Raw genomic sequence first — 26091 nt, 5'->3', positions numbered from 1 at the left:
GGTTTTAAAATTGCCAGGATTACCACTCCTATAGTCCTGATCTATTAGAGGTCCACTCCTGCCTATTTCCCTTCCAGCATGTATATTTTCCCTCAGGCCAGTGACATTCCTGTTCCCCTGCTATTCTTCTCCTTGGTACATTAAAGAGGAAAAACAGTTTTAGGAAAAACAGCAGCAGCTTAATGAAGCAGAAAATGGCCTCAGAGCAGCCAGAAGGAATTCTCTTCCTGGCACCAGCACTCTGTTCCCTCTGCAGTAGAAAAAAAAAGCACGTGGAAAATCTATTGCTACTCCTGACTCTGTACAGAAGGTGACACTTGTGCTGCTTCCTTGCAGATGTCAGGGGAACCCCTCTTGGCTGGATCCCCTCTGTGCCTGAGGGACAGGGACAGGTACGACTCAGGACTGAAGTGCTGCTGTAGCTCTAAAATACACATAACCAACAGCACCCACTGCTTTTGCTGTCTGGCACCAAGGGCTCCTGCCAAGCACCAACTCATTCTGGTGCTTGAATAAACATCTAGAAGAATCTGTTCTTGTTGAACACCAATACAATGATGAGCACACTGTAACTTCCAAAGCCATAACAAAAAGGAAATATCCCAACCAGAGTTGTCAAGTACCAGCCTCTGCTGTAACTGAACTTACTTAGATGGACCAGTTCCAGCCTTGCTTCCTCTCCCCATGGTGCCTCTCATCCATTTGCTGTTTCTGCACGTTGTTCACCTTCAACTCTCCATGGTCACACCCAGTTCCCCCATAGCACAAAGTGTTTCTGGTTAGAGGCTGCCCCATTGAAACACCACTGGGTTTAGGACTCTCACACCACCTCACAGCCCTTCTCCCTTCTACTTTAAGACTTTACTCCAGCCGGTTCAAATCTCTCCAAAGCCCTCAGGGCACATGACATTAGATCAAACAAATGTACGAGGATATTGCCAGCACTTAAGCTTACAAGCTAAAAAAGCCCAAACAACCTCAAACCAAGATAATCTCATTTTCTAGCTCTAGTCTCTTAAAACCATTGAAACTAAAAAGGCTCTGGCTCATAAAGCAATCAAGTGTCTCTTTAGGAAAGAACTGGTAGGTTAATAGCTCACAGCTACACTGAAATTTGATTTACCTTAGGTAAGTCTGTCTAGATTTCCAGCTGTATTTTAAGCAATAATCACTGACTTTCTCTTACTGTCCTTACTACACACTGAGCCTCAGAACCTTAAAGTTTGTTGATCTAGAGCTACACCACATGATCCACCTTCACTGCAGACAGTGATTCCTGTGCAGGGCCCTCATCACCATGTGCAGGGGAATCATCCTTGAGGAATATTTTATAGTGCTGCTCATTTCAAACCTCCTACAAGTTCCCCAACAGGAGAGTAAGAGAAAGGGAGTGGGTGTGGGGAACTCAGGGAATCAGCCTTTAATTACAGCAAGTTCAGACAGTCTCTGGATTGTCACTCAGAAGTCACAGCATTAGCTGGGACTTCAGCTCAGCAGAACTACTACCCAGACACTGCAGAATTGGTGCTGCTGTGTCCAACACAAACCCATGAACACAGCTGCTGTCTATAAAGGTTTTAATATCAGTATAAATAGGGCACAGTTACAAAAAACTGCAAGACTGGAGCAATGGAATTTTGACGTAAAAACCTTAAGTGAGGCCTTGCTCTTCAGAAACACACACAACACACAGACTGCAGGGTGAAGGGAAGGCATGAGCACACATACACCATCGTGCCTTGAACCATTCAGTACAAAAATAGCAGTAGAAAGATGGTCTCTGAATTGCTGGCTGATCCCTTGGGTGTGCCTTAGCTGGAATCCACGTGGGAGATGCAGATTGCACCTTGTGTTAGGAGCAGAGTTAATGCCCAGCAGAATGTGTCTCCTCTCTCCATCCAGCCACAGCTTCCCCAGCTGAGATACAAGCTATAAAAATAAAGGTTTTGACTGCTCAGTGCTTGTATGCAGCCAGGATGCTCTGGCAGACAGAGCGAGCAGACTGTGCACGTGGGCTGGTCACCGGAGAGCCAGCTGGGCTCTCCTTACATTCACTCTGCTCCTGGGTGGCGAGAGTTCCATGGGATCTCACTGCTCAGGTGACACCACTGCCCACACTTGGCCTCCCTCCCTTCCCAGTCCTCATTACAGCTCTGCCGAAGGTGATGCCTTCTGTGGTGGACGTGAATTGTTCCGCTGCAAGTCCTGACAAGGGAGGCAGGGCCAGGACAGGATCTATCTCTGCACGTGCCGGACAAAGGCCTGCACGAGCTGAAACAAGGGCTCCTGCCCCTCTGGACCCAGCTTGGAGGCAGACTTTCCTTGAGGAGAGGGAAGGACCCCACTGGCAGGTGAAGAGGGACCACCCCGGCGAAAGTAACGGGACAGGCTGGAGAGCAGCGTACTCTGAAATTAGAGTGCGTAACAAGTCAACTTCGTTCCACCACACACCCTCTCCCGCCCCAAACCGGGTGCTGTGGCACAGGAATGTGCCAGTATGAGCAGCCCAAGGCTGTTCAGTCATGCTGGGAAATGGGCAGCCACAGATGAGACACATGGAACCGTGAGAGGACAGCACAAGGTGCTCACCAGCTCCGAGCTGAGCTCCTGCTTCATCCGCTGCTTATCCCGGGGGTGCACAGCCGGGTCCCGCAGGTACCGAACAGCCTGGGAGATGAGCAGGTAGAAACAGTTTTCCATTGTAAACATGAGCAGAGACCTGTGCAAAGAAACACAAATCAGCAGGAGCCAAAAAGGTCAGCACACTCTGGTTTTCAGGTCAAATAGTTATTGAAGGACTTTATGCACAAGGGATGTAACAAAGACACACAAATGCCTCTACACCTCAGTTCTGATCTGAGGAGCTCTGACTTCTGCTGCTTGGCTGTAACTACATCAAGTAACTAGAAACTTACTTGAGGGTTTTGGTTCCCTCTTGCATATTTAGCCCTGCAGCCTGAGGGAAAGGTTCCTTCTTCTTATCCATCTTAGAGAGAAAAAAAGACAGGCATTAGAGACAGGAGATAGAAAAGAACTACTCATGCTCTTCCAAGTATCAGTTGAATGAGCTCTCTGAGATCACTGCAACTGCTGTGCTCCCAGTCACAGATAGGGCCAGTACCTCTCCCAGCATGTTCAGGGCCACATTGACTGTGGCAAGGAGGGTCCCAAAGGAAGGTGCGACGTCCGAATCAAAGGCTGGTGTGGTGAAACTCAAGACAAAGAGCACGTTGTACTCAGCAAGGTCCAGCGACTATGGAGGAACAGAAAGAGGAGTGAGACCCCAGAGGCCATGAGTATGGTGTTGCCATAGGAACAGGAATACCCAGTCCCTTATCACGCTTTTCATATGGAGAAATAGAAGCACTGTGGTAATTTCCCAAATCCCAGGTGTACAGCTGGAGCAGTAAAGTGTCCTGTACAGCACTGCACAATCAGACTGTATGGCTCTCCTCACACAGCTGCCATCACTGGCACACCAAGGTACTGGCTGCCCCCAGAAGCACAGAAGGACGTGCCCTATCCAACTGTTAGCAGCAGGACACTGCCAGAATCAAGGACTAAACCTTCCTTTTCTGAACCTGGAAACCAGGCATTGGCTCACACCACCATGGGTGGATGACAAGAGGATTCTTCCTAAAGAATGTACTGAAGGTACAAACCAACTGAGTTATTGTTTGCTCCAGTAAGGTCACACATACACAGCTTTGTGTAGATCACACAAAAGCTCAGCCAAGTCCTCCCTTCACACTGTGCAGTGCCACATTCCCAAAGCAAATTCCTTGTCTCCTGCCTTCCTGCTCTGTGCAGAACAGCAGACAGGTATACAGTGGGGTCACTGTATCAAGCAGGACACACAGACCCAGAGTATCCCTGGAAATGCTGGAAACTCCCCCCTTTAGAGAGCAGCACCTCTCCTCTCCTCTCTCCCCACCTGGTCAAGGAGGATCTGGCAGACATCAGGGGTGAAATGGCGCAGGGCAGCGAGAGACTTGCTGAGGATTTTGAGGAGGCTGTACTGCACTGTGAGCAGGGCCTTCTGCTCTGCTGCCTCTGACTCGGGGCTGGGGTGTTTGGAGGAGGCCTGCGGATTACGCTGCACACGGGGAGTCACACTGGATGGAAGGGAATCGCCATTTTTTGTCTGTGGAGAAAGAAAAGAGAAGGTCTTGAATACAGATATGATTATTTTGCACTAAGACAAGTGTTTTGATAAAAAAAATATATGCTGTGAACAAAGAGAATGAGGAAATAAGGCACCCAAAGTCTGTCACCTGCTGGGAATCTACAGCTGGTGTGGGCTGGGGAGACACTGCATTGCAGGGAGGCAGCTGCAAAGAATGTTTAGATTCCACACTCCGGAAAAAGAATGATCAACAGACCAAGTCTGAGCCATGCAGAAGGAACACTGCAGCAGCAATGCATCATCTCCACCTCGTTCATCTAAAGGTATCCCAAGAACAAGAACTATCTGCCTTTAACAAATTAAATCAAATCAAGGACACCAGGTCAACAGTGGCTTAATTAATGGCACTCCAGAGTCCTATAGCAATGCAGCCTCCTTATGACAACAGCACCATTCAGCACAGGCTGCTGGTTATCTAGGACTGGCTTTACACAGTCCAGAGGTTTCCAGAGTCCAGACTACTCTTTGCACTTTTTTTTTTTGCCATTAAAAAATGCAAATCCTAACTGTTAATGGGTGTCAATAATCACCATGAGGACTAGCAATAATCCATTCAATATCCAAGACCCTTGATACTTAATAATGCTCCCTTCTAACAGGGAGCACAGGCATGCAACACAACTTAGAAGTTTGGTGTAGGACACTCACCTGCAGGTAGTGCTGGAGCATTTTGCGGCTGTGCAGGAGGGAGGTACAGGCCTGGCACAGGTAACACAGATTCACCTGAAAGAAATAAAGACAGGGAGAAATCTCATAAAAGCTCAAACCACATCTATTCACTATCACTGCTGGAAACTAGAAAATCCAAACACAGCTCACACCTACTGTGATCATAAAGGATCCATGCAGTCTCTTAATTTTCCAGTATTTTCTTGAAATCACCTGGCACTAAGAACTGGAAGTAAGCCACTTTATTCCCCAAGTTTACTTTTCCAAGCAACACCACTTCTCTCTCTCCCAACAGTTGTATTTCCTCACTCGAGACAAGGTACTGACAGAATAGGCAGTTAAATAACTTCAGCTATAATTCCCATTAAAGGAATGGTAATAAAAGTGATACAGTGCCATTTTCTCTGAAGACATCCAAATCTCTGCACTCCAAGGCAATGTATTATCCACAGCAATATCCTTATTCCTACCTGCATGTCCCTCATAAGTTGTGGCAGGTGGAAATGCCACTCCTTTGTGAAATTTGAGAGTTGAAGAATGAAGCCAACAGTATGATCAGCCTCTTCCAGACAGGCCAAGCTCTGCACGGTCCGTACTGCATTCAGGCACTGGGAAGGAGAGAGAAGTAAATCACGACCATGACAGATAAGGGACAGATGGGATAACATGCCATCCTCCTCTCACAGTTATCTCCACTGTAACCTTTCCCAAGGCAGGGAAAGGTTCTGCCCTTTCTGAATCATTTCCACTGCTGTTGGAACACATGAGCCAAGTGAAGCACAGAGACAGTTCGTGGCCCACCTGAAGGATCCTCTCTTGATGGACACCCACAAAGTCCAGTGCTTCTGTCAGGAAGTTGTATCTCAGTGTTTTGAGAAGACGTTCCATCAGGGACATGGAGAGGCGATAGACCCCGGGCCAGGAGGGGGCATCCAGGGATTTCCGGGATGAAGCAGATGTCTGAACAAATCACACAGAAAAATAAGCAACTTTTTTTCCCTCCACACCAATCTGGCAGTCTCAGTCTCTAGGGGTGGCTGCTGTCCTCCCACCCTGGGAGGGCATTGCTCCAGCCACAGCCTGCGAGGGCATGGGAAGCTCTCTGGGTGCATTCCCAGCTGGAATGAAGGAAGCAGCACCCACCTGAATGGTTCCATTTGTGCTGAGCTGGTACACGCTCAGGAGGGGCAGGCAGACACTCTGGGTGACACCAGCTCCAGCCATTGCTGCTGCTCCCTACAAGAACAGACTACTGTTGGAATCTGTGCCTCTGCTCTCAGGGACTGAAGAGACTTGTGTTGCAGTAGATATTTCTGTCCTTTGCACTGTCACCACCCTTTTACAGAACTTTCATCTACACACACTTCTGTGTTGTCAAAAGTTCAACATCAAGAAAAGCAAAATCTAGCCTGCATAACTGTACTCAGAATTCCATTTATCACCTCCTCTGGTATAACCTTGTTTTCACCTAAAGCCCCACACAAGTTGAATTTGTAATAGATAAATAACACTTTATTAAAACTAATGAAGAAGCAGGTTCCAACACTCAATGCTGGTTTAACAAGGGGGTATTTGCATTGCAGAATCCATTGAGTGAAGGTGCCTGCTCTAAATGACAGGTCTACCTGGCTGGCTCAGCTTTTCCCAGCCTTGCCACTATGGAGAACAAGACACATTAAGCAGGTGTGTACATACAGGACCTGCTGCTTTCCAGCCTCCAAAAAATACCCCTTTATCTACAGCTTATCATTCAGCTGCATCACAGACTGGATAATGAGATATAAAATGAGACACACTTTTCTTATTTAAAGTATACAGCTATGTGCTCTCACTTCTCTGCATCTCTCACCTGCTGAGTCCTTGCTAAGGTCAGCAGCAAATGTAATGAGGCCTCTGTGAAGTGAAGGTTTTGTTTAACTCTCAGGCTGATCTCCAGTGCAGCAAAGATGGTAGGAAGCACAGGGACTTTCCTAGTAATCTGCAGCCAGCAGTCTCCATCTTCATCCACTTCACAGAGCTCCTTAGCCAGGTGCAGACCCAGAACACACACCTACAGTGACAAGGAAAGGTAGGTAGGTACAGGGTTGTACCAAGAAAAATCTCAAAAGCACTTACTAACACAATCTAAAGTTCAATCATTCTCAGAACCACGAATGAAGGCTCCTGGTATCCCTCACATTATACTCTGTACACCTCTTGGCTGTATCAGCACTCATGACAATGTTTTTTAGGACACATCTGAAGGAGAGGCAGCAACAGCCAATTGCCAGACTGATGTGAGCCAAAAAAACATCGAGTAATTCTGAAATAGAAACTGCTAAAACTTCCTTTGAAGGCAGCAGGCTACAAGGGAAAGTTGTTCCAAGCATCATGAAACTTTTGTCTAGAGAGAAGAGACAAGGCTGCAGAGCAGAGGAACGGGTCCTTTACCCCATCTCGCTGGTCTTTGTGCTTAACTCGGGAGGCATCGTCAGTCTCCATACTGTCCTTGTCATCTGCAGCATCTCCCAAGGTCAGGCTGTGCCGAGTCTGGTCCAAAAGTGCAATGACCTCATCCTGGAGAGTCTCACACACACTCAGCACCAGCTGGGGATACTGGGGGATGTCATTCACTGTGACATGCACAACAGACACCAGTTAACACACAGTCCTTGTACTCAGGTTTCCAGTTTAACTGATAACATCACTGAGCCACATTTCTTGGAATTAGCATTTATTCTGTTCTCATTTCAAAAGCTACAAAACAATGGGAGGAACTGTGACTAAGTTAGATGTTTAAGTCTAGGAGGATATAATACAGGATTATATTCATCTGAATAACAAAAACATGTAGTTTTACCAAGAAGTCATATAAATTCATGACATGTCAAAGCACAAATCAAGCACTACTATGGACAGATTATTCCACCACAGCAATTCCCACCCATTGCTCCAGACTGCTGGTACCAGCCCATGCAGATTGGGTGCAGTCTATGGTCTGTGAGTCCATATAAATACTACATTCTTATCAAAACCATTATAATAAATTGCACCACCTTTTACCAGCATGACTAGAAACTCAAATTCAACAGCAAAGAAAACAATTAAAACCAAACCAACCATCCACTTTCTATTTTTCAAAACATAACAGGCTTGCAGAGCCAAAGCAGTGGGACAAGGAAAACAGACAAGTAACCTGACACACTTTTAATCCCAGTGGCCTTTGCATGTGCTGTACAGAGAAATACTGCCGAGATTCCACTGCAATGCCAGATGCCCCACAAGGGACAGGAGTAATGACCAGACTGGTTTCTGTGGTTTGTAACAAAATGTACCCTTTCTCATGTTTGGGTCTTTTGTTATCTCTAACTAGCAATCCACGTCAGAATCTAAGCTCTACAGTCACTCTGAGAGAGCCTGATTTAGGTGTCTCTCCCCCATACACTGAGCTGTTTCCAAAAACACGCAGGAACCAAACTGATCAAACAGAGGTTATTGTCAGGAAAAGACAAGAGAAGGGAAGACATGGACATAGAGTGAACGAATGATAAACCTCATCTCTTTCCAAAACTAGCTAAAGAAAGGAAGAAAAAAGGAGAGAAGTCCCACAGGCTGGTGACTACATTCAGCACCCTGCACTACTACCAGCACCACACATGTGTTTATCTTGCACATGTTGGGTGTAAGGTGTGTTCAGACCTGGCAACCTGGCACCTCGACACCTGCACATGCACCACCTCACCTTTCATCTCCTTCATTTGCAGAACAGTGATAAGAGCTGAGAACACTTTGGCTTTGGTTTTCTCCATCATCTGCTGATCTGCCTGTAGTACTCCCTCCAGAATCTGCGTCAAGGAGTTTATGATTTTATCCACAGAACCCAACTCGCTGACAACAAAAAGGGAGAGCTCTTCAGATTAGACAAGATCCCTCAAAAAATATATTGTCTTGAATGAGCTGTGTGGATCATAAGTTATATGACCCCCAAAAGTAAAAGCAATTCTTCAAAGTAAAATTTAGGTCACCACCTGGATCTCACTAAAGACATTCCACAGAATGAGAGAATGCATTTTCCCTTCATTGTGAGAATGAGAGTGAGAAAACAGGGCTAACTATCACAAAAGCTCTTTTGGTACTTTTCACCAGCAAGCAGGAAACCAAATAAACTGTATTGCTACTAGAGACTTCTTACAGTTTCAGCAACAACCAAGAGACATTTGACATCCCAAAAGAGAATTCAATGATTCAGTTCTCTCCCCAGACCACTAAGGTATTCACACTAGAGCAAAACACTACAACATAATCTCCCAAATTTTTATTTAAACGTGATCTCCCAAGTTTTTATTTCTAGCAGTGACTAACAATAATCTAAACAAAATACCTACCTTTTCCACTGCTTGAGCAGGATCAGAAGAAGGGTACACAGCATAGACCCCAGCTGCAGACAGGACACTGACATGGGAACTTGGAGCTAAGGAGAAATAGAGCAAGAGTTACAGCTGGAACAGACACATGTAAAAACACTGCAGAAATGCTGAAGCCCAAGCACCACCACCAAATGACCAGGTTTGTTCAGCAGAACTGAGGGGACCAGAGCCAGGACCCTCGCAGGGTCACTCAGTGATGACAAGAATGACACATACAAAATAAAGATTTAAGCAGCTCATCAGTTCAGGGAGAAAGACTTTGTTTCAGCCCAATTTCACAGGATCTAAAAAAATCTATGATCACAAGCATCTGCAGAAATAGAACCCCTCACAGTGCAAAGAAGATAAGCAATTAGGAAATGAAAAGAACTGATAGGAAGCAACACCTACCAAAACCTTGGTGCCATTTAGCACATCCAGAAACAACTGCTGGTGAACTGCAGAATCAGTCAGATGCATGATATCTGCCTAAATCCACAAAGATAAAGATCAATCAGCACAACAAAAGATGCATCTTCTAAGAAGCCTAAAATCAGTTTACTGTTTTAATTTGTTATTTTATGAATCCATCAAATTTTATAGTTGCTGAGTTTTACAGAAATCATTTTAGTCCTACATTAACCATTGACAAGAAGCTGGCAATGACTAATTCTCTAATGGTGCATCCCTGCCTCACTTGACACAGGAAAAGCTTGTCAGGATTACAGAATTACTTAGAATCCCTCTAAAAAATATTTACTACCTCCCTCCTCTGCTGAGAGAACAATATGCTCATTTTGATCAAACAGCAAAATATCACCCACTCTAATCTCTTGCACCATGCTTGTGCCAACCTGCACTGTGTTCACACACACAACAAAACTGAAAGAAAAAAACCAGTGAATTCTGCTTAGCTGGCCTAGGAAGCTGTTGATATTGTATTATTCATAATGTCCACTTCAAACTCTCATGAAAGATAAGAGGCAGCCCTTACATGGCTTGTGGAGATGATGAGCAGCATCCGCCAGGCCGAGATGAGCATCTGATACTCGGTGATGGAGGCACAGCTGGTGCCCTCGGTCTCTGCCACGTGCTGTGCCAGGGACTTCACGTACTCTGACCAGTAGGCAAAGCGCTTCTTGGTGGAGAAATTCTTCAGTGTGTCTTTCAGGGACTGATCCAGTGAGCCCCTGACCAAATCAAGAGGAGAAGTTATCTTCATTTAGTCTTGGGTCAGAAAATACACTTCAATGATTCAGGGAGGAAAGTCAAGGATACAGCTTGCAAGTGAAGGTTATTCCACATATTAGACCTGTGCAGGGAATCCCACTTTTTGTATCAAATATGAAGGAACAATATAAACCCTGAAGAAAATCTATGATTTTTTTTTTTTTAAACAGAGATTTTAGTTAATCCTGACTTTTCAACATAGGAAACAGCTGTTAAGTTCGGGAAAACAAACCAAGTGGGAGAAAACTACTAAATGTGATTCAATCACTGCAGGTTTACTTGGCTTAGCTGACAATTAGTTTTAATAAATACTGTATATTCTTATTCCAGATTACAAGGAAAATACTGATACATTCTCACCTAAAGGCTGCAGAAGGATTGTAATATCTTTCTGCAATTGGATATTGCAAGAATCTCAAATGAATGTTTGTAATGTGTTCATAAATCACTCCCAGATTTTCCCAGGATTACATGTGCTTTGCCCATCAAAGCCCACATGGTGTACCAAGAGTTAACACACACAGCTGCAACAGCTAAAAAGTACAGGGATGAAGGAGAGACTGCCAAAGACTCACTTGACAACATAGTAGATCTCCAAGCAGATGATTTTCATTATTAAGGCACAGGTATCCAAGACACTGAGCTATGAAGACAAAAAAACTCCAATTAAAAAAGAAAAAAATCTATGCTCTATAGGGTGAGTGAAATTCTGATTTATCCCTACCCATCCACTTGGGATGGCTGATACTCCAGTTCCACAGGAGACTTATTTCTCCCACAATAGGAATAGTTATGTCATTTTGTCCACAGATAGGTGACAATAAGGACAGAATACTGTGCTCAGAGTTCAAGCTCTTCAGTGAGAGCACAGGGCTTTCAGAATGAAGAGAAAAACTTGCACAGAAAGGAAGAACAAGAACCTAATCTATTCCTCCATAATACCAGTCAGCCTGAGCCCACAATATAGATACATTTCAGACAGCACACCTTCCACAGTGAGTGTTACCACAGCTGCCACATAGCTGGTTTTGTTTTGTATGTGAATAAATAGCAGAGAATTTCAAAAGACAGTTCATGGCTGCCCAGTCTCTGAAAAGCCAGACAACATTCACTTCACCTCCTGCCTGTGTTTAACCCACTTGGTCACAGTCCCTTTAGGAAGCTGCAAGCAGAGGGAACAGCCACACACATCACTTAGAAACCTTTTCTGAGAAATACATAAATCCCTTCATTTTGTTTGGATATAACTCACCTCTGATGATTCAGAAGGCGGAGGAAGGGTCCCAAAGAGGGGATTAGTTAAATTTTCCCAAAACTTTGGCCTAAAAGATATGAACAAAAGTAGTATCAGTTATTTCCCTCATGTCACGTGCCTAGCAGCATTTTGAGTGTTCCAAACGTAGAAAATACGATTTGATAAATACAAGTTTATTTTGCTTTGTATAAAAGAAACAGAAATATATTTGCTTCTGACACACTGGGGCTTCCCATCTTCCACACTCAAAGCCCACACAATGCATACCCTCACCAGGGCACACATTGACTAAGATGGAAATGTCCCTGAAAAGTCTGACAAACCACAGAAAGAATGTCTTGGAAAAGAGGAAGGAAAATGCCTTGTCGAGGAACACCAACTCACTTTGTCCTTAGCACGAGCATGGCGCTGTCACGACGGTCCTGCCACAGCGCGTGCAGGAAGGCGATGGCAGCGCGGTGCAGGAGGGGAGGGCACCAGTACCTCTCCTGCTGTTTGGAGTCAATCAGCTCTAACACCACTTGGAGGCAACTCCACTCCCCTAAGCTGAATTCCTAAAGCAGAAGGAGACAAGAGGTTACAAGTGGTTATAATGCTGGAGAATTATATTGTCCATTGTACCCAAATCTTTAGCTTTCTCATTGCCAGAATGTCATGAACAAGTGTTTTAAGGTCACTTAGAGAACAGCACACAGAGTGAAGAGAGCAGGTCACAGGCACCCTTGGTCTCAGCAGATGTTCTTTTGCTAACTCAGTATCTTCCTTGAAACACTGGGGAAAGTTTCTCTTTGGTTACAGGGAAAAGTGAAACTGGGATACACCACATCCATTAAATACAAGCACAACCTGCATTTATCTTTACATTAAGCACATCAGGTTACAAGTAAGAACTATCAGATTTTAGCATCCAGTGCTGTTAATATGCAAAAAAAGGCAAGTGAGTCCTCAGGCAGGTATCTGCTCTTGTACCTTCGACCCATCACTGCCATCCTTCACTTCCAAGTTCAGGAACAGCTCAATGAGCCCAGGTTGAGTCTCCACTGCAACTGTGAGGAACTCCAGGATCATGACCTTGATGCGCATGTCCTCGATCTTGCTCTGCAGGTGCGTGAGGAAGGCGTCGCGGATGGCAGCAGCATCACTGCCCAGGCAGGCGTACACAGACATGGGAGCAACCTGCCCATGGAGACAAACATCAGAGGGAAAAATAAACATGCTGTAGAGAATGCTTAACTCTACATAAAAGGTGATTGTATTGTATTGAAACTCAAAAATATTTAATATTGAATCTACGAACATATCAAAGTAAGTTGTCATTAAGCAAGAAGAAATGTGACAAGTGATCCAAATATTCCTCTTCAGCAATTCTGCTCTATCCTCACCTACTTCTCTCAGGTTACAAAAGAAATATAAAGGACAAAGAAAAAAACAGATTGGGAATTACATTTCTTGAAAAAAATAAGCTCAGACCTGGATTTATATGCTCTAAGAAAACTATAAATACTCAGATGTTTAGCAGACAAAAAGAGTAAGTACAAAAGGCTTTGTAAGTCTAAAGTCTACTTTTACTAAGTACAGAAGTCTAAAAGTTGAAAGGTCACGATAAAAACTTAAATAGGACCCTCTTCTCAGTAAGATGTTAAAGTTCCAGATAGGAAGGTCTAGGAATTGTATTTAAGACTGTGACTTGAGAAAGTTGGTGAAAAATTGGGAAGAGAACAACTGGAGGTTCAAATATTTTGCAGAAAAACCCCACTCATGGGATGCCTCTCAGTGAGTGCTGAGTGACTTCTGAAACAGCAGAAAATCACATTAAAAAAATAAAGGGCCCTTTAGATGATTTTTCATGTGCCCCAACTTTCAGCTGTCAGTCCACCCTGCTTCAACTGACTTGCACTAAGCTCCCTGATACAAAAAAGCCTGAGGAAATTATCTTGAAAAAATTTCAGTGGTGGAATCAATCCCACGGGAAGAAGCAAAGGAGCACTGGTGTGTCTTATCTTACTGTAGCCAGTCGTTTGAGCAGCTGGATGGCCAGGCGTGGAAGAGCAGGGTCATGCTTGTGGTAAATGTATTTGGCCAAGACAGCAATAAGGTTGTTTCCATGAGCACCTGGAGAAAACACAAATAAAATCAAAGAGAAGAAACAGCAACAAAATGTAACTATTTACCAAATAATGATTTCCGCAGCAGAAGATGAGAACTAAGTTGGTCTCCCAAAAGAACACAGTATGGATCCAGCCAGAGGCACTAACAGCAGCTGATTTAGAATATTCTGTAATTACACTAATCCCATTACAAAACAGCAAACAATAAGCCATGTTTGATTAATCCTTTAAAAGCTGTCCCAGAGGGGAAGAATGCCTTAGAGGAGGGAGAAGAGGCCTTCCCCCATCAGTAGCAACCACTTTTTGTAACCTGGAAACCTTAACTCGTGTTTGTGATGAGACACACACTGCCATTTGCAGATCACCCAGAAGCCCAGCACCCAGGCTGCCCCAGGGAGCAGAACCCACCATGCTGAGTGAGTGCCTGCTCTAGGGGAGACACCACGCTGGAGGGGGGCTTCAGGCGGATGACGTTGTTGGTAACGGAGAACGCCAGCTTAACTGTCTGGATCAGCAGCTGCCCTTGGCCTTGGGACTCGTCACTGTTTCCAAAGAGAAACCAAAGTAAGGAACTGTGTTCACAATCAGCATTTATTATTTGCACAACATTTAAGAAGGAAGCTCCAGCAGGGTTACAAGACATTTTCACTCAGAGCCAGCACACAGAAGCTGCCCAAACAGCCACACTCCACTCACCTGCTGGACTGGGAGGCCATTACCATGTCAATGGTGTCCACCCCAATTCCCATGATGTTAATGACAGCTTGCCCTGCCTCCGTGTTGGCCAGGCTGAAGATACACAAGGACTGCAGGCTGGGGGCATTGCTGTGACACAAACACAGGTCAGTGTCACCAGGAGCACTTGTGGCATTTTGCCACACTGCACTTAGAAAACTACCACAAAGTAACCTCTTCATTTCTACATCCCCACTAACCCTTCCTTTACTTTCCCTTCTACTTTCACCAGAGTACACCAAATAGGAAAGTGGATGGCAGTGTATCCCAGGAAATCTATGTACTCTTTTCTTTATTTTTTTACCAGAAGTGATGTGATTTGCTCTGTCCCTAATCTTTTCTACCCTTCCTGTACTCAGTAATGCAGCAAAGAGCTGAAACCAGCACTACACAGATATGCCAGCTGCCTCCTACTTGTTTGAATTCAAAAACTGAAACAAAATGACAGTGATTCCTGCACTGTAAACCAGGCTACTGCAGGTCTGAGACCTCTCACCTGTCTTACCTGCTGCGAGGATCCATTTCAGGGCATAAGTTCAGTATAGCATGGATCAGCTGCAGAATTAGGCACCCTAAAAGAGAGATGAAATGGACTACTCAGCTTTTGAAAACTGTTGCCTCGTTCCTAGTATTTTCAAACAAATCACAGCATCTAACAATATCAGATGTACAATGCAAATCCCAAATGGCTGCTAGAAAAAAGAAGGCAGGTGATCCCTTTTATTCTCTTCTCTTCCTACTCCCCCTTTTAACATTCTTACCGATTTTCTCTCTCACTCCATGAGAGTTGTATCTCCATTTGTGGTAATTTGGTAACATTTCCTTCAGAACAAACACAATGCAGGGCACCAGGCCTTGGCTTTGGGTGCTACCAAGTTGTCCCTAGGAGAAACAGAAATGTTATTTAACCAGGAGGGGGACAAGAAAACTTTTGGAGGAAAATATTCCTTATGGTCTTTGAAGTGTGAGAAAACCACAGAACACGTGGACATAGATTTACAAGCAATTTCTAATCTTTTCTAGTCATTTGAGATGACTCAAAATGTTTTTTGGTAAGAATCAGATCAGAGAAAGCACAAACAGCAGTGCAGAAAGGAGTGTCAAGCAAAGATTACTGAGAGAGCCCTGCTGCACAGAGATTGATCTCAGACAGGGCTGTATTTCACATCCCAATTATAACAGCTCAGAGCTGGTGTCACATCAGAGCATTCCAGAAGCACTCACCCGGACAAGAGTTGTTACCAGGTTCAGGAAGGAGATGGTAACACTGTACTCGCCTTGGGGCTGTTCCATGCTCATCAATAGGTTTCCATAGCCCCCAGCATTCATTCCCTCTGCACTGTGAAATGAGCAAGAGGGTTCATCACATGAATAGCAGGATTCTGACATGAGTGAGAGATGTCAGGTGCAGAGATTGCATGCTGGCAAAAAGTTCTTATTGCATGTTATGAATAGGTTAGGCAAAAAAAATGGGGTGGGGAACATGAATACCTAATCATGTGATTCATACTGGACAGTGGATTGGCAACAAACGGCAAGAACCCTGTGTGGTGAAGGTCAGTCCAAACCTGCAAGAGAAGAGGTACAGATACTCCTTCTCATTTACATATAAATGTACCAGTTCTCACCAGCAGGTCCTTTCCTCACCTTGGCTGGCATCCGAGCAGCCAGGACTGTCAAGCAATTGACACAAGAAGCAATAACATCCACAGGGGGAGAGATTACAGTTGTTAGCCTACAAAGGAGAAACAGAATGCATGAAAAGCACTGCCACCTGCGGTCTAGTTTGGTTTTTTAATCAAAAAAGTTTCTTTCCCTCTCACTGAAGTACACATATATAAAATTTAAGCAAATAAATACAGACACCAGAGTCTGCACTTTCAATCTAGACTTGCCACCTCCCCCTCACACCTGAGTCAGATCAATTTATTGCCAGAGCAAGGCTGGCAAGACAGCAGGTTGTCACAGCAAACAAAAACTATACAGCTGAACATCAATTCCCAGGCAGTTAACTCTGGGAGGAGTTAGCAAGCACAACTGTTTTAAAACCTGGGAGTTACCGCTCTTATCCTAAGTTTTATCCCCCTTCCATATAAATACAGCTACTAATCAAAACTGCCTTTAAATTGATAAAATTGCACACCTTTCAGGAAAGAAGTAGAAGAGGGGCCATTCTGCTGCATCAAAACATTAAACTATGTGTAACCAGAACAGTTTTGAGAGCTGAACACCAGTCTTGGGGAGTTCAAGTACTGACACACATCTTGTAAAGCTCTTGGCAAAATAAGTAATCAGCTATTCCTCCAGGTCACTCTATCTGCTTTAGGTACCTCTGCTGTCAGTGACTCACCTCTGCAGGAGCATGTAGATTCGTGATGTGATTGGCAGAAGACAATCTGCTATTGATACATCAGTGCTGATCACTTTATGAACCAGATCAATTATGGGCTTGACCCTCTGGCAATGCTGAATCACATCTGGGTAAAGAAAACCAAACATCAGAATGCAAAAGTGTACTTCAGCAGTAATCAAGCCTGGAACAATGCACATATCTTCATGATTCAAAACCATCCATCTCCCATACTAAAAAACATCTGTTTATCTATTTCAACTTCTTCCTCATCTAAAAGGTACCTCATTTCACTACATGCTCTTGGCCTTTTGCAGTGAATTTTACAGAATAATAATCATCATCATCATCAGGTTTCTGAGAAAGTATTCCATGCTCTTTCAAAAGTACTCAGAGCTGTTCAGTCCTACTACTAAACTCAAATTGACACAAATTTATAACTATTTGTTCTTTTTACAGTCCCAGCCTGTCTCACCTGCTGTTGACACAACATGGAGCAGCATCTCAATCTCACAGGTGAACAGAGTCCAGCTGCTGTAGGAATACTCCCACCGTACCAAATAAGCCCGATCATCCAGCATCACTTGGCCCACTGTTCCCTGAGGTATCCGTAGATTTGTTTGACCTAGTCCTAAAGATTGAAGAAGAAGGTGAAATAAAGCCACAAACTTATCCATAAGTTAGAAGGCAGGTAAAGAAAGAGCTAAATTTCCCAAAGCATTTCAGTAAGAAAAGGTGAAGTGCAGTTTCCTTACCAAGAGGATAGAGGAGCTTTGGAGCCTGCCTTCGCCACAGTGTGCCGTCCTCATGGGAGATCACATCTGGAGGTTTGTGCTTGTACAGTTCAATATAGAAGGACATTTTATCCAGGAAACTGTACACCTGCATCAGAGAGAGCTTCAACAACACAGCTGAAGAGCCAGAGCTTCTTAAAAATTTATCAACCAGGTCATTTCCAGGAACAGGAAAGTTTTCTTGAGGTGTACAGTATTTTTCTAATACATCAACCCTACCAAAACATTATTACACAGCCCACCTGTTCAGACAAGTCTCATCTAATGAATCAGGTAAGTATCCCCTGAAAATTAGTCAGCATCTTAATCTTCAACCATTGAAGTTGAAAACTTTTCTAGAAGCCAGAAAACAGCGTCCTGCAACAGCACACAACTCTGAAGGAGCCCTGTCCACTGTTCTTAGACAAAAGCTTAATGTCTGTTACCTAAGACTGCAGTTGAGATAAGCACATGTAATGGAAAGAAAGAAACACAGAACATGTCATCCCTGTCTTGAAATAAATCATCTCCCAAACACCAAGAGAAATTCTGTACCTTTTTTGCAGTAGATTTATCAGACACAAGGGCTTGAAGCAGCTGAAGGAGAGGAGTGAGAAGATGGGGGAACATCCCACAAACACTGTCCAGGATAATACCCAGACCTGCAGTAGGTTCCTGGTGGTGGAAACAAATGTCTTATTACTAAAAAGAAAAGCTAAAAGGGTCTCAATATAGCATAAGGTTACAGTTCCTTTTGAAGCTGTACATTTAACATTAATCATGCATAAAAGTATCACTCCAGTGACTGAAGATCACACTGGCACAGACTAAAGCATGAGGCAGTCTGCAAGTATAAGGCAAAAACTAAGACTGTAAGGCATTACACATCACCCTAATTCTGTGACAACAAAAAATAAGCACAATGCTTTTGCCAGCAGTTAGTTCAATCCTTGCAGCCCCAGCCCTGCTTCCAACTATCACCTATATTAAAACTCGCTCCAGTATCCTTTTCAAGAGTAAAGCCAAGGCTGTACCTAAAAGGCAGGAAAGGGCAAAAGTAAATCAAAGATAGATGCAAATGAATATTTGCTCCTCAGGCCCTCCTAGAAACCAACTCACCAATTACAACCAACCTATTCCTTTCCTAAAAGGGAAACTTTTATCAGGTCTTAGTTATAAACAAGGTAGGTCAAACAAGTTGCAAACACACTCACCGTCTTCCAGAAGAGCTGAGGAATGCTGGAAGCTGCCAGAACTTCACATGCAGCATCAATTATATCCTACAAAGGATGATAGGATGGAAAAAATCAAAGCTACTTTACACAGGGGGATTTTGTCCCAACCAAGTTCTGCCACATCTTTGGAATTTAAGTTTCCATGTTTACCCACCAAGATGTAACTACTTCCTAGAGCCAAAACACACCAACACACCCACTCCCAGACCACAACCTAAAGCCATGCTCCTCATCATGAAGGAACTGGCCACAACAAAGGTGTCCATGATATCTGCAGAGGGCTGTAAGATGTCCAGTCCAACTCAGAAATGGAGTTTGTATTATTTCCATTGTTTTGGGACTAACAGATCAACAATTAGCTTCATATCCATAGGACTTCAAATGTATGATGTGCTCTTTCATTACTAATCTGCCAGTCTGTAAAGGTGTTTACTAGGTTTGCATGGTGTACATGCAGTAGGAAAAACAGCAAATCACTCATTTGGGTCTACCTAAGCCACATAAAGCTTGCAGTCTGAAATGCAGGATTACAACTTAATAGGCAATTAGCATCAGTTATGACAGGTTATTTTAAATTATGTAACAGATGCAAAGTGCCTTGGATGCTTACCTGCTGATTGCCCAATGTATGCAATTCCAGTGATGTCAGGACAAAGGAAAGAAGTCCATAAATACACATACAAGCTGTGCTGGCAGTACACTGCAAAGGAAGAGTACACAAGGCTGTTATGGGAAAGACTATGAACTACAAACATGCTGTAACTCTGCTCAGTCTGCTTTACACATCAAGTAACTGCCTTTTTCATATATCCTTGCTGCAAAGGAGAAGCAAAATAGGGAGCAGTCATTAGTTAAGCTCCACATTAATATGAAGTATTTCACAGAAAGAAGTCTTGACATTACTATTGACATATACTTGACATCACAGAAATGCCTTGCAGACCATCAAAATAAAAAAAGAAGCACTCAACACTTCTAGGAATCAAAAGGATTTGCTTTCACTGGCTTCTGTCTACAAAGCAGTTTACCCTAATACACCATGCTGTCTAATGAAACCATATGCAGAGAATAGTGCAGTTAAATCATCCAGTACTTGAGATCCACAATGGCAAATACAATTATGGAGGCAAATCAAAAAACGTGATTAACTGCAGTCTATTCTGCTCAAGAGAGATGTAGTTCCTTGCTTTACAAAGCTTTTCTTAATTCTCTGGACATAAAAATCTGTTTCATTCCATCTTGATTTCTGATCCTCACTGAAAGAAGTTTAAGATGATAGTACATGCTTTACTACACGTTTAAAAAGAACATTGGTTCAGTCATCTGCTTCCCATCACAGCTTTACATCAGGAGCAGTTAGACCTTCAAAAGCTTACATGTTCAATCTAAGAAACTCACATTCTTGCCCCCACTGCTGAGGGACCGCAGCAGCTTTGTCAGATACTGGAAGACGTTCAGCTGGATAGCAGTGCTGCCCATCCTCCTGATGATGTTTGTGGACTCCTCTGGGTTTATGGTGTGACGGAGCAGAGCCCAGGCCAAAAGCACTGGAGCATGATGTGAGACATCCCCTAACTGCAGCAGCTGATTGTCCATCTCCTGCACAGAGACAAATCAAAAGCAAAATAACTGAGATCTGAAAGTAATCCATACTCAACAAGCACATAGCTGATTGTGTCCTTCTCATGGTATGTGGATGCCAGTTCCTACACTTGGCCAACAAGCCCAAGGACCAGAAGTTTACAGACACAGCAGTGCCCGGGTAATCACAGGAAGTTTTGCACTGTTAGGCCTGAGAAGAGGTTGGTTACTCTGCCAATGTTTTACCTGGTGGATGTGCTGACTGTTGGCCAACTTGTGCTCCTCAGTCCTATCATCCAAAGCACGTTCATGGAGGGAGTCAATTTCCATGCCTTCCACCAGAATAAGAGCACTAAAGTAGCTACAAGCGGTAAAAGAATAAAAACAAGTAGGTCAGAAACCTTATTCGAGAATTCAGGGAAGGCTTTTTTAAACTGTAAGTGGTCAAAAAGCAACCTTTCATTTGCTTTGTCCATCTTTCTTTGAAACAGTAAGAAATTACAAGAAATTAACAGCACGTAATCCAAATTTTGTCTTGAAATGCTGGTAGAGGACAAATTACAACCTTCGGAACTACCTTTTCTGGTTGAACAGACAAAAAAGGGTCACTGAAATTTGAATAGCTTTTCCACCTTTATAACTCTCTGCCACCAGGACGTATGGCAGGATTTTCATTCCCCCTTCGAGTCATGGCCCATGCAGAACAACAAAGACATAATTATAAATGCATTTCTTCCCGAGAAAAGCAATTGTTTTGCTCTGTACCCACTTCACAAACACACACAACACTTACCCAATACGATCCACGAGGTGATCCATGCTCTCATCTACTAAATGTCTGTTGGTTTGTCTCGTGCCAAATCCCTGCTCCTTGAACATCTTTGCAAACGCCACAAGCTCCTCAGGTGCCATTTCAAAGTATGCATAGTAGAGGAAGATGACTTCCAGGAGCATGGACTGTTCCCGAAGGCACTGCACAAACCACCGGGAAACCTGACGTTCTGTCTGCACAAAGCAAAGTTCCACCATCACATATTGAAGCTCACAGGGCAGCCAAAGCAGTCAGAAACTGAGAAGTGTGGAGGCATTTCAACAGCTTGTGTAGCCACCAATTGAGTCAATGCCAAGGAAAGCCATTCTAAGTACACAGAGATCATGAACAACTACACATAAGTGGCCCTGCTGGCTGAGTGCTCTCCACGGATTTATTACAAGGAACTATAAGTTTCACAAAACTCTCTGAGCAAAAGTGTGTTCTGTCAGAAAGAAAACAAATTTTAAGTTTCTTGGACCAGGAGAAACGTCCTGTTTAACTGCATCTGCACAGATGTATTTTCCAATACACGTAAGGAAAGACTTTATAAGCCTGATAAATAATAGTAAGAAACAAAATACCATGAGATTTCCATGCGTTTCCCATGTCGGAGCTTCTGCTTTGTACAGTGCTTCAAACTGTTTGCGGTAATTCGGAACGAGTTCCTTGTCCAACTTTTCAACACACTGGAAGTACTGTGCCTTAAAGAAACACACAAGTCCATGAACTTCTCACATGCACACTCGTGGGCTTTTTACACAAGTAGGGAATGAGCTTCCATATTTAGCCTATTTCAATGACACCACATCCTGTACTCACTGTGTAAGGGTGTCTCTCATCCTGGAAATACGTGAGCAGGTGGAGGACGCAGCGCAGGATGCAGATCCTCTCCTCATAGTAGTAGTCAGCGAGCTGTGAATGTAAAGTGCCATCAATACCAACCTGGGACAGTGTCCAACTCCCATCCACCTCTCTCTCCCAGCCACTGCCAAGGCCTTCACCACAGGAATAGAGAGTTACTACAGATGGAGTTTCAACTGAGCAGTTTTGAATTTGGGGGAAAAAAACCCAACATTTAATTAACATTACAGAACTCAGTCAAGCATTGCCATAACAACAGGTCTACAATTACACTGTTAAGTGAGAAAATGTGGAAAAGAAAGGCAAAAAGACATCCCTATTACCCTCTGTCAGAAACAATCATCAATCTTGTCAAGTCAGACAGTGACACACAAACCTATAAGTTTTGGAAAATAAGACAGTGTACATCTACCCAGCTAAATTCCCCGATATCAAGCCTAAGATTTCATTTCTGTAGCAATTACTAACACCGTTCACATCTACATGCACATCCCTCAATTTCAGAAGCACCTTCTAAAAGCCTTCCTTTATACGAAGGAATACTTCAATTATTTCAAGGTATTCCACAGAAATAAAGTAGGTTTGCTGCCAACAGATCTTTTCCACAGAAAATAAAAATGGAAATGACTAACCTTCAACATCAAAGCCTGACTCTGCCTTTCGTCCTGAAGAACTGTCTGTAAACAAAATACAACAAAATAAATAGCTACTGGAGAAATACCTACTGACAAAATTTATGTTCACAAAATGACTGAAACAAATAAAAGACAATTTTTCTTTCCAGTTCATTTGGAAAGACAAATTCCAAAAGCACAAAGCCAAAACACTCATTTTTAACTACATATTTATTTTTCAGCTCAGCTCTCATTCACAAATCTGTAACTTTCCCGTATTCCTGTGACAGAAAGAGGAGCTGAGTTCCTGCAGAGAACCAAGAAGGAACAGATAAGCCTGGATGCAGCTTCAGAGAGGAAAAGCTACAAAGCCACTTCCCAGTCAGGATTCGGATTCACATTTGCATCAAAAAACAACAGATATTAAGGAAAGATGTGGAGTAAATAGAACATAAATGGGAGCTATGAACCTTCAGGGAGTCTCTTGTTCCTCTGTAATCCTCTTGAAGATAAGACTGTAACAACTGCACACTCTGCTCTTCATCCAGACCCTGAACAGAAGAAAGAGAAATGATCTGAAATTAATAAAAGGCAACTGAATTCATTAAAGATTGAGATTCTCTCCAAATACTCAGGCAGCTCTTATCTTCAAAACAAATAACATGCCAAAAGAATACTTTTGCACCAGGCAGATGCATTAATCAGCACTTCTTTTAAAGCCAAATACATGGGCTTTAATGTCACTGAGCTGCAGTTTAACTTCAGATAAAGGACCATCAGTCATTTAAATAAAGGTACCACCAGTCATTGAACTCTAAACTTGTGGCCTAAAGAAACAGAGCCTTGCAGGTAAACTGAGAGGACTGTCAAACACAGCAACTGATTTAAGAGACATCAGTTTTTTAGCTGAGCAGTTGTCCTGGAAGAACCCAACTCAGACCAGGAGTAGGTGGCTGCTGCTGCAAAGGACCAGGAAAACCACAGCATCTCAAAGTTACTCATCACTTTGGAAGTTTGACCTAGAGCCTCAACACGTACTTCAACATCCTTTAGATTATTTTGAACAGACAGGACTTTAAGCTTCCCTCTACTCAACATCGAGAAGATTACTTCAATATCAGAATCCCAATAACAATCCATTCCAGGGATAAAAAATAATGCAAGAGCAGCTTCACTCACCAAAAACTTGCTGACCCTCAGACCCAACTCTTTTAGTGGAGCAGCTACATCTTTATCAGCTTTAATTTTTTCTGCTGAAGTCGTACTAAGGTAAAAAGAAATTTTAGTCACTAAAAATGCAGCAATCTCAAGGAAAGAATTAAACAGGTATAATTTCAAAGTTCTCAGTTTTATCAGTTTACACTGAACATTTGCTTTCTCCTTAGTGACCTGTCAATACTTCATACAACAATATTCTGTAACCTTTCTTTACTTACAACGAAACTCCACATTAGAGAATCATTTCTAAAATCAGGCAGTGACTGTACCTTGGTGGTTTGTAGTACGACAGTCCTTCTAACAGCCTCTGCCAGTGCTTGTTCAACTCTGCAGCAATCTGGGCCTAAAACAGAACCAAGCACCCCTGAACAGACTCCTCAAAGTGCATTACCAAATATCAGGTCTGTTAAAAATTAAGCAAAGCAAAGAAATTCCACCACCACAAAGAGGCAGGAACAACACAAGACAGGTGTGATTCCAGATGCAGTACTGAACAGGGCAGTGAGCTGCATTGCCTAATCCTAGGGAGGGTGGGAAAAAGGGAGGCAATTGACCAGGTTTAGAAACATTCGGATTCCCAGCCTCTGGGCAAATTCTTGAAAGCACAGGCTCCATCCCTCAAAATAAGACAGCAGTTGTACCACACATGAACACCCCAGGGCACCCCAGGCAGCAACACAGGTGGCCACTCCAGAAAAGGAACCACCTTTTCCATACACCCTTCCAGGCAGCTCATGCAGCAGCTGTAAACAAGCAGCGGAAGAACAAACAAGTGGCAGAGATATGGGAACAAAAATCATGCTAAGAAAGAAGGAAGAGCAGCAAAACCTATTTTCACTAATATCCAAAGAGATGTAGAAATGGTGTATTTGGCCACGAAGCCAAATAAGTGATGGCCAAACCTGCTCACCAGGACATGAACTTACTGGTTCTCTTAAAGCTGATCTGCCCAACAGAATCGTCCATAATTCTCTGCTGCTCCTGTAAACACAAGGAAAAGGTGGAGAGTATTTTAATCATCAATGTTATTCCAGGCTTCCATTTAGCTTACACTTTTCAAACCTGCAACTAACTTGCAGCAAACAACACTGCAATGCAAGGAAAATTATTTAAGGAACGTTTGCTTTTAGCTAATGAGTTTCAGATGTCCTAGAAAAACCAAGGAAAAATCCAGAAGAGGGTGACAACTGACACAGCAAGACCAGTGAATTCATATCAAAGCTTCACATTGATACCAGGTTACCAGCTCAATTTGATTTTGCTATTTGAACATTTAAGGCTCCTAAGAAACTTAATGAAAGCATAGAGCAGTATTGTATTGTTACATTCAAAGCTCTCCTTCAAACAAATTCTTCCATCAGTTTCATCCTCTACTCTAAGCAGAGCATAAAACTGTGTGAGGTGAAAAACTGCACCATCTTTACACAGACACCAGAGCATAAAAGCGTTATAATAAATGACAAAAAACGTGCTCTGGAGAAACGAAACCACCGAAGTAAGATGATCACTGAACATGGGATTCACCGAATCGCTTCCGTTACACATCTCCACGTGTGTATTTTGACTTGTACGTCTGCAGCAGCCGCGCGGGAGGTGCAGCCCTCCTCGGGGAAGGGCTGAGCGCCTGTCAGGCACCTCCGCGAAGTGAGCGCAGATCAAACCCCCGGCCCCGCCAAAGCAACGGCTCCTACGGAGTCCTGCCCAGCCTCTCCTCTCGTACGACAGAATAAAACAACCACAAAATCCCCGTCAGCCGCTTCTCACTCGGGTCTTTGGGGACGAGGGTCCCTGAGGGTCCCTCAGCGAGGGGGGCGGGGCCTCGCCCCGCGCGCGAGGAGGGGGCGGGGCCAGACCGGCGCGCGCCCCGCCGCAGTTAAACCCTCCCGGCCAGGCGCTGAGCCCCCTCCCCGCCAGCCCCTCTCAGCCCCCGGTCCCGCGGAGCGGGGTCCGCCCGCAGCAAGAGCGGGGCCGCCCCCGCGCTGCCCCTGCGTTTCCTCCGCCCCGGCGGCCGCAGCCCCGCACCTCGCGCTCAGCCCGCCCGCCGCCATCTTCGCTCCGCTCTCACGTGACCCCGGCC

At 43.9% G+C, this 26091-nt stretch overlaps 1 protein-coding gene across 1 annotated transcript; it reads right to left on the bottom strand.

Annotated features, from left to right (window-relative positions):
* Positions 1-1563: 1563 nt before the first annotated feature.
* NUP188 (nucleoporin 188) lies at positions 1564-26084 on the bottom strand. Its single transcript, XM_069031787.1, has 44 exons — positions 26037-26084; positions 24941-24995; positions 24284-24357; positions 23976-24060; positions 23267-23347; positions 22815-22859; positions 22141-22233; positions 21903-22022; positions 21301-21512; positions 20754-20868; positions 20325-20525; positions 19537-19626; positions 18906-18971; positions 18247-18366; positions 17674-17800; positions 17394-17549; positions 16919-17045; positions 16216-16303; positions 16060-16136; positions 15793-15907; positions 15330-15450; positions 15074-15140; positions 14530-14658; positions 14242-14375; positions 13731-13837; positions 12695-12901; positions 12110-12279; positions 11723-11792; positions 11046-11113; positions 10235-10430; positions 9652-9729; positions 9220-9305; positions 8577-8722; positions 7286-7467; positions 6705-6905; positions 5999-6091; positions 5657-5815; positions 5326-5463; positions 4835-4909; positions 3935-4144; positions 3122-3253; positions 2916-2986; positions 2590-2719; positions 1564-2406 (listed from the first exon to the last, which is right to left on the bottom strand). The coding sequence occupies exons 1-44, from the start codon at positions 26060-26062 to the stop codon at positions 2236-2238; spliced, it is 5214 nt and encodes a 1737-aa protein (XP_068887888.1). The 5' UTR covers positions 26063-26084; the 3' UTR covers positions 1564-2235.
* Between the last annotated feature and the right edge of the window lie 7 nt (positions 26085-26091).

The sequence above is a fragment of the Aphelocoma coerulescens genome, chromosome 17, assembly GCF_041296385.1.
Source record: "Aphelocoma coerulescens isolate FSJ_1873_10779 chromosome 17, UR_Acoe_1.0, whole genome shotgun sequence".
NCBI lineage: Eukaryota > Metazoa > Chordata > Aves > Passeriformes > Corvidae > Aphelocoma > Aphelocoma coerulescens.
The sequence above is the reverse complement of the archived record's forward strand: the minus strand, read 5'-3'. Positions and strand labels throughout refer to the sequence as shown.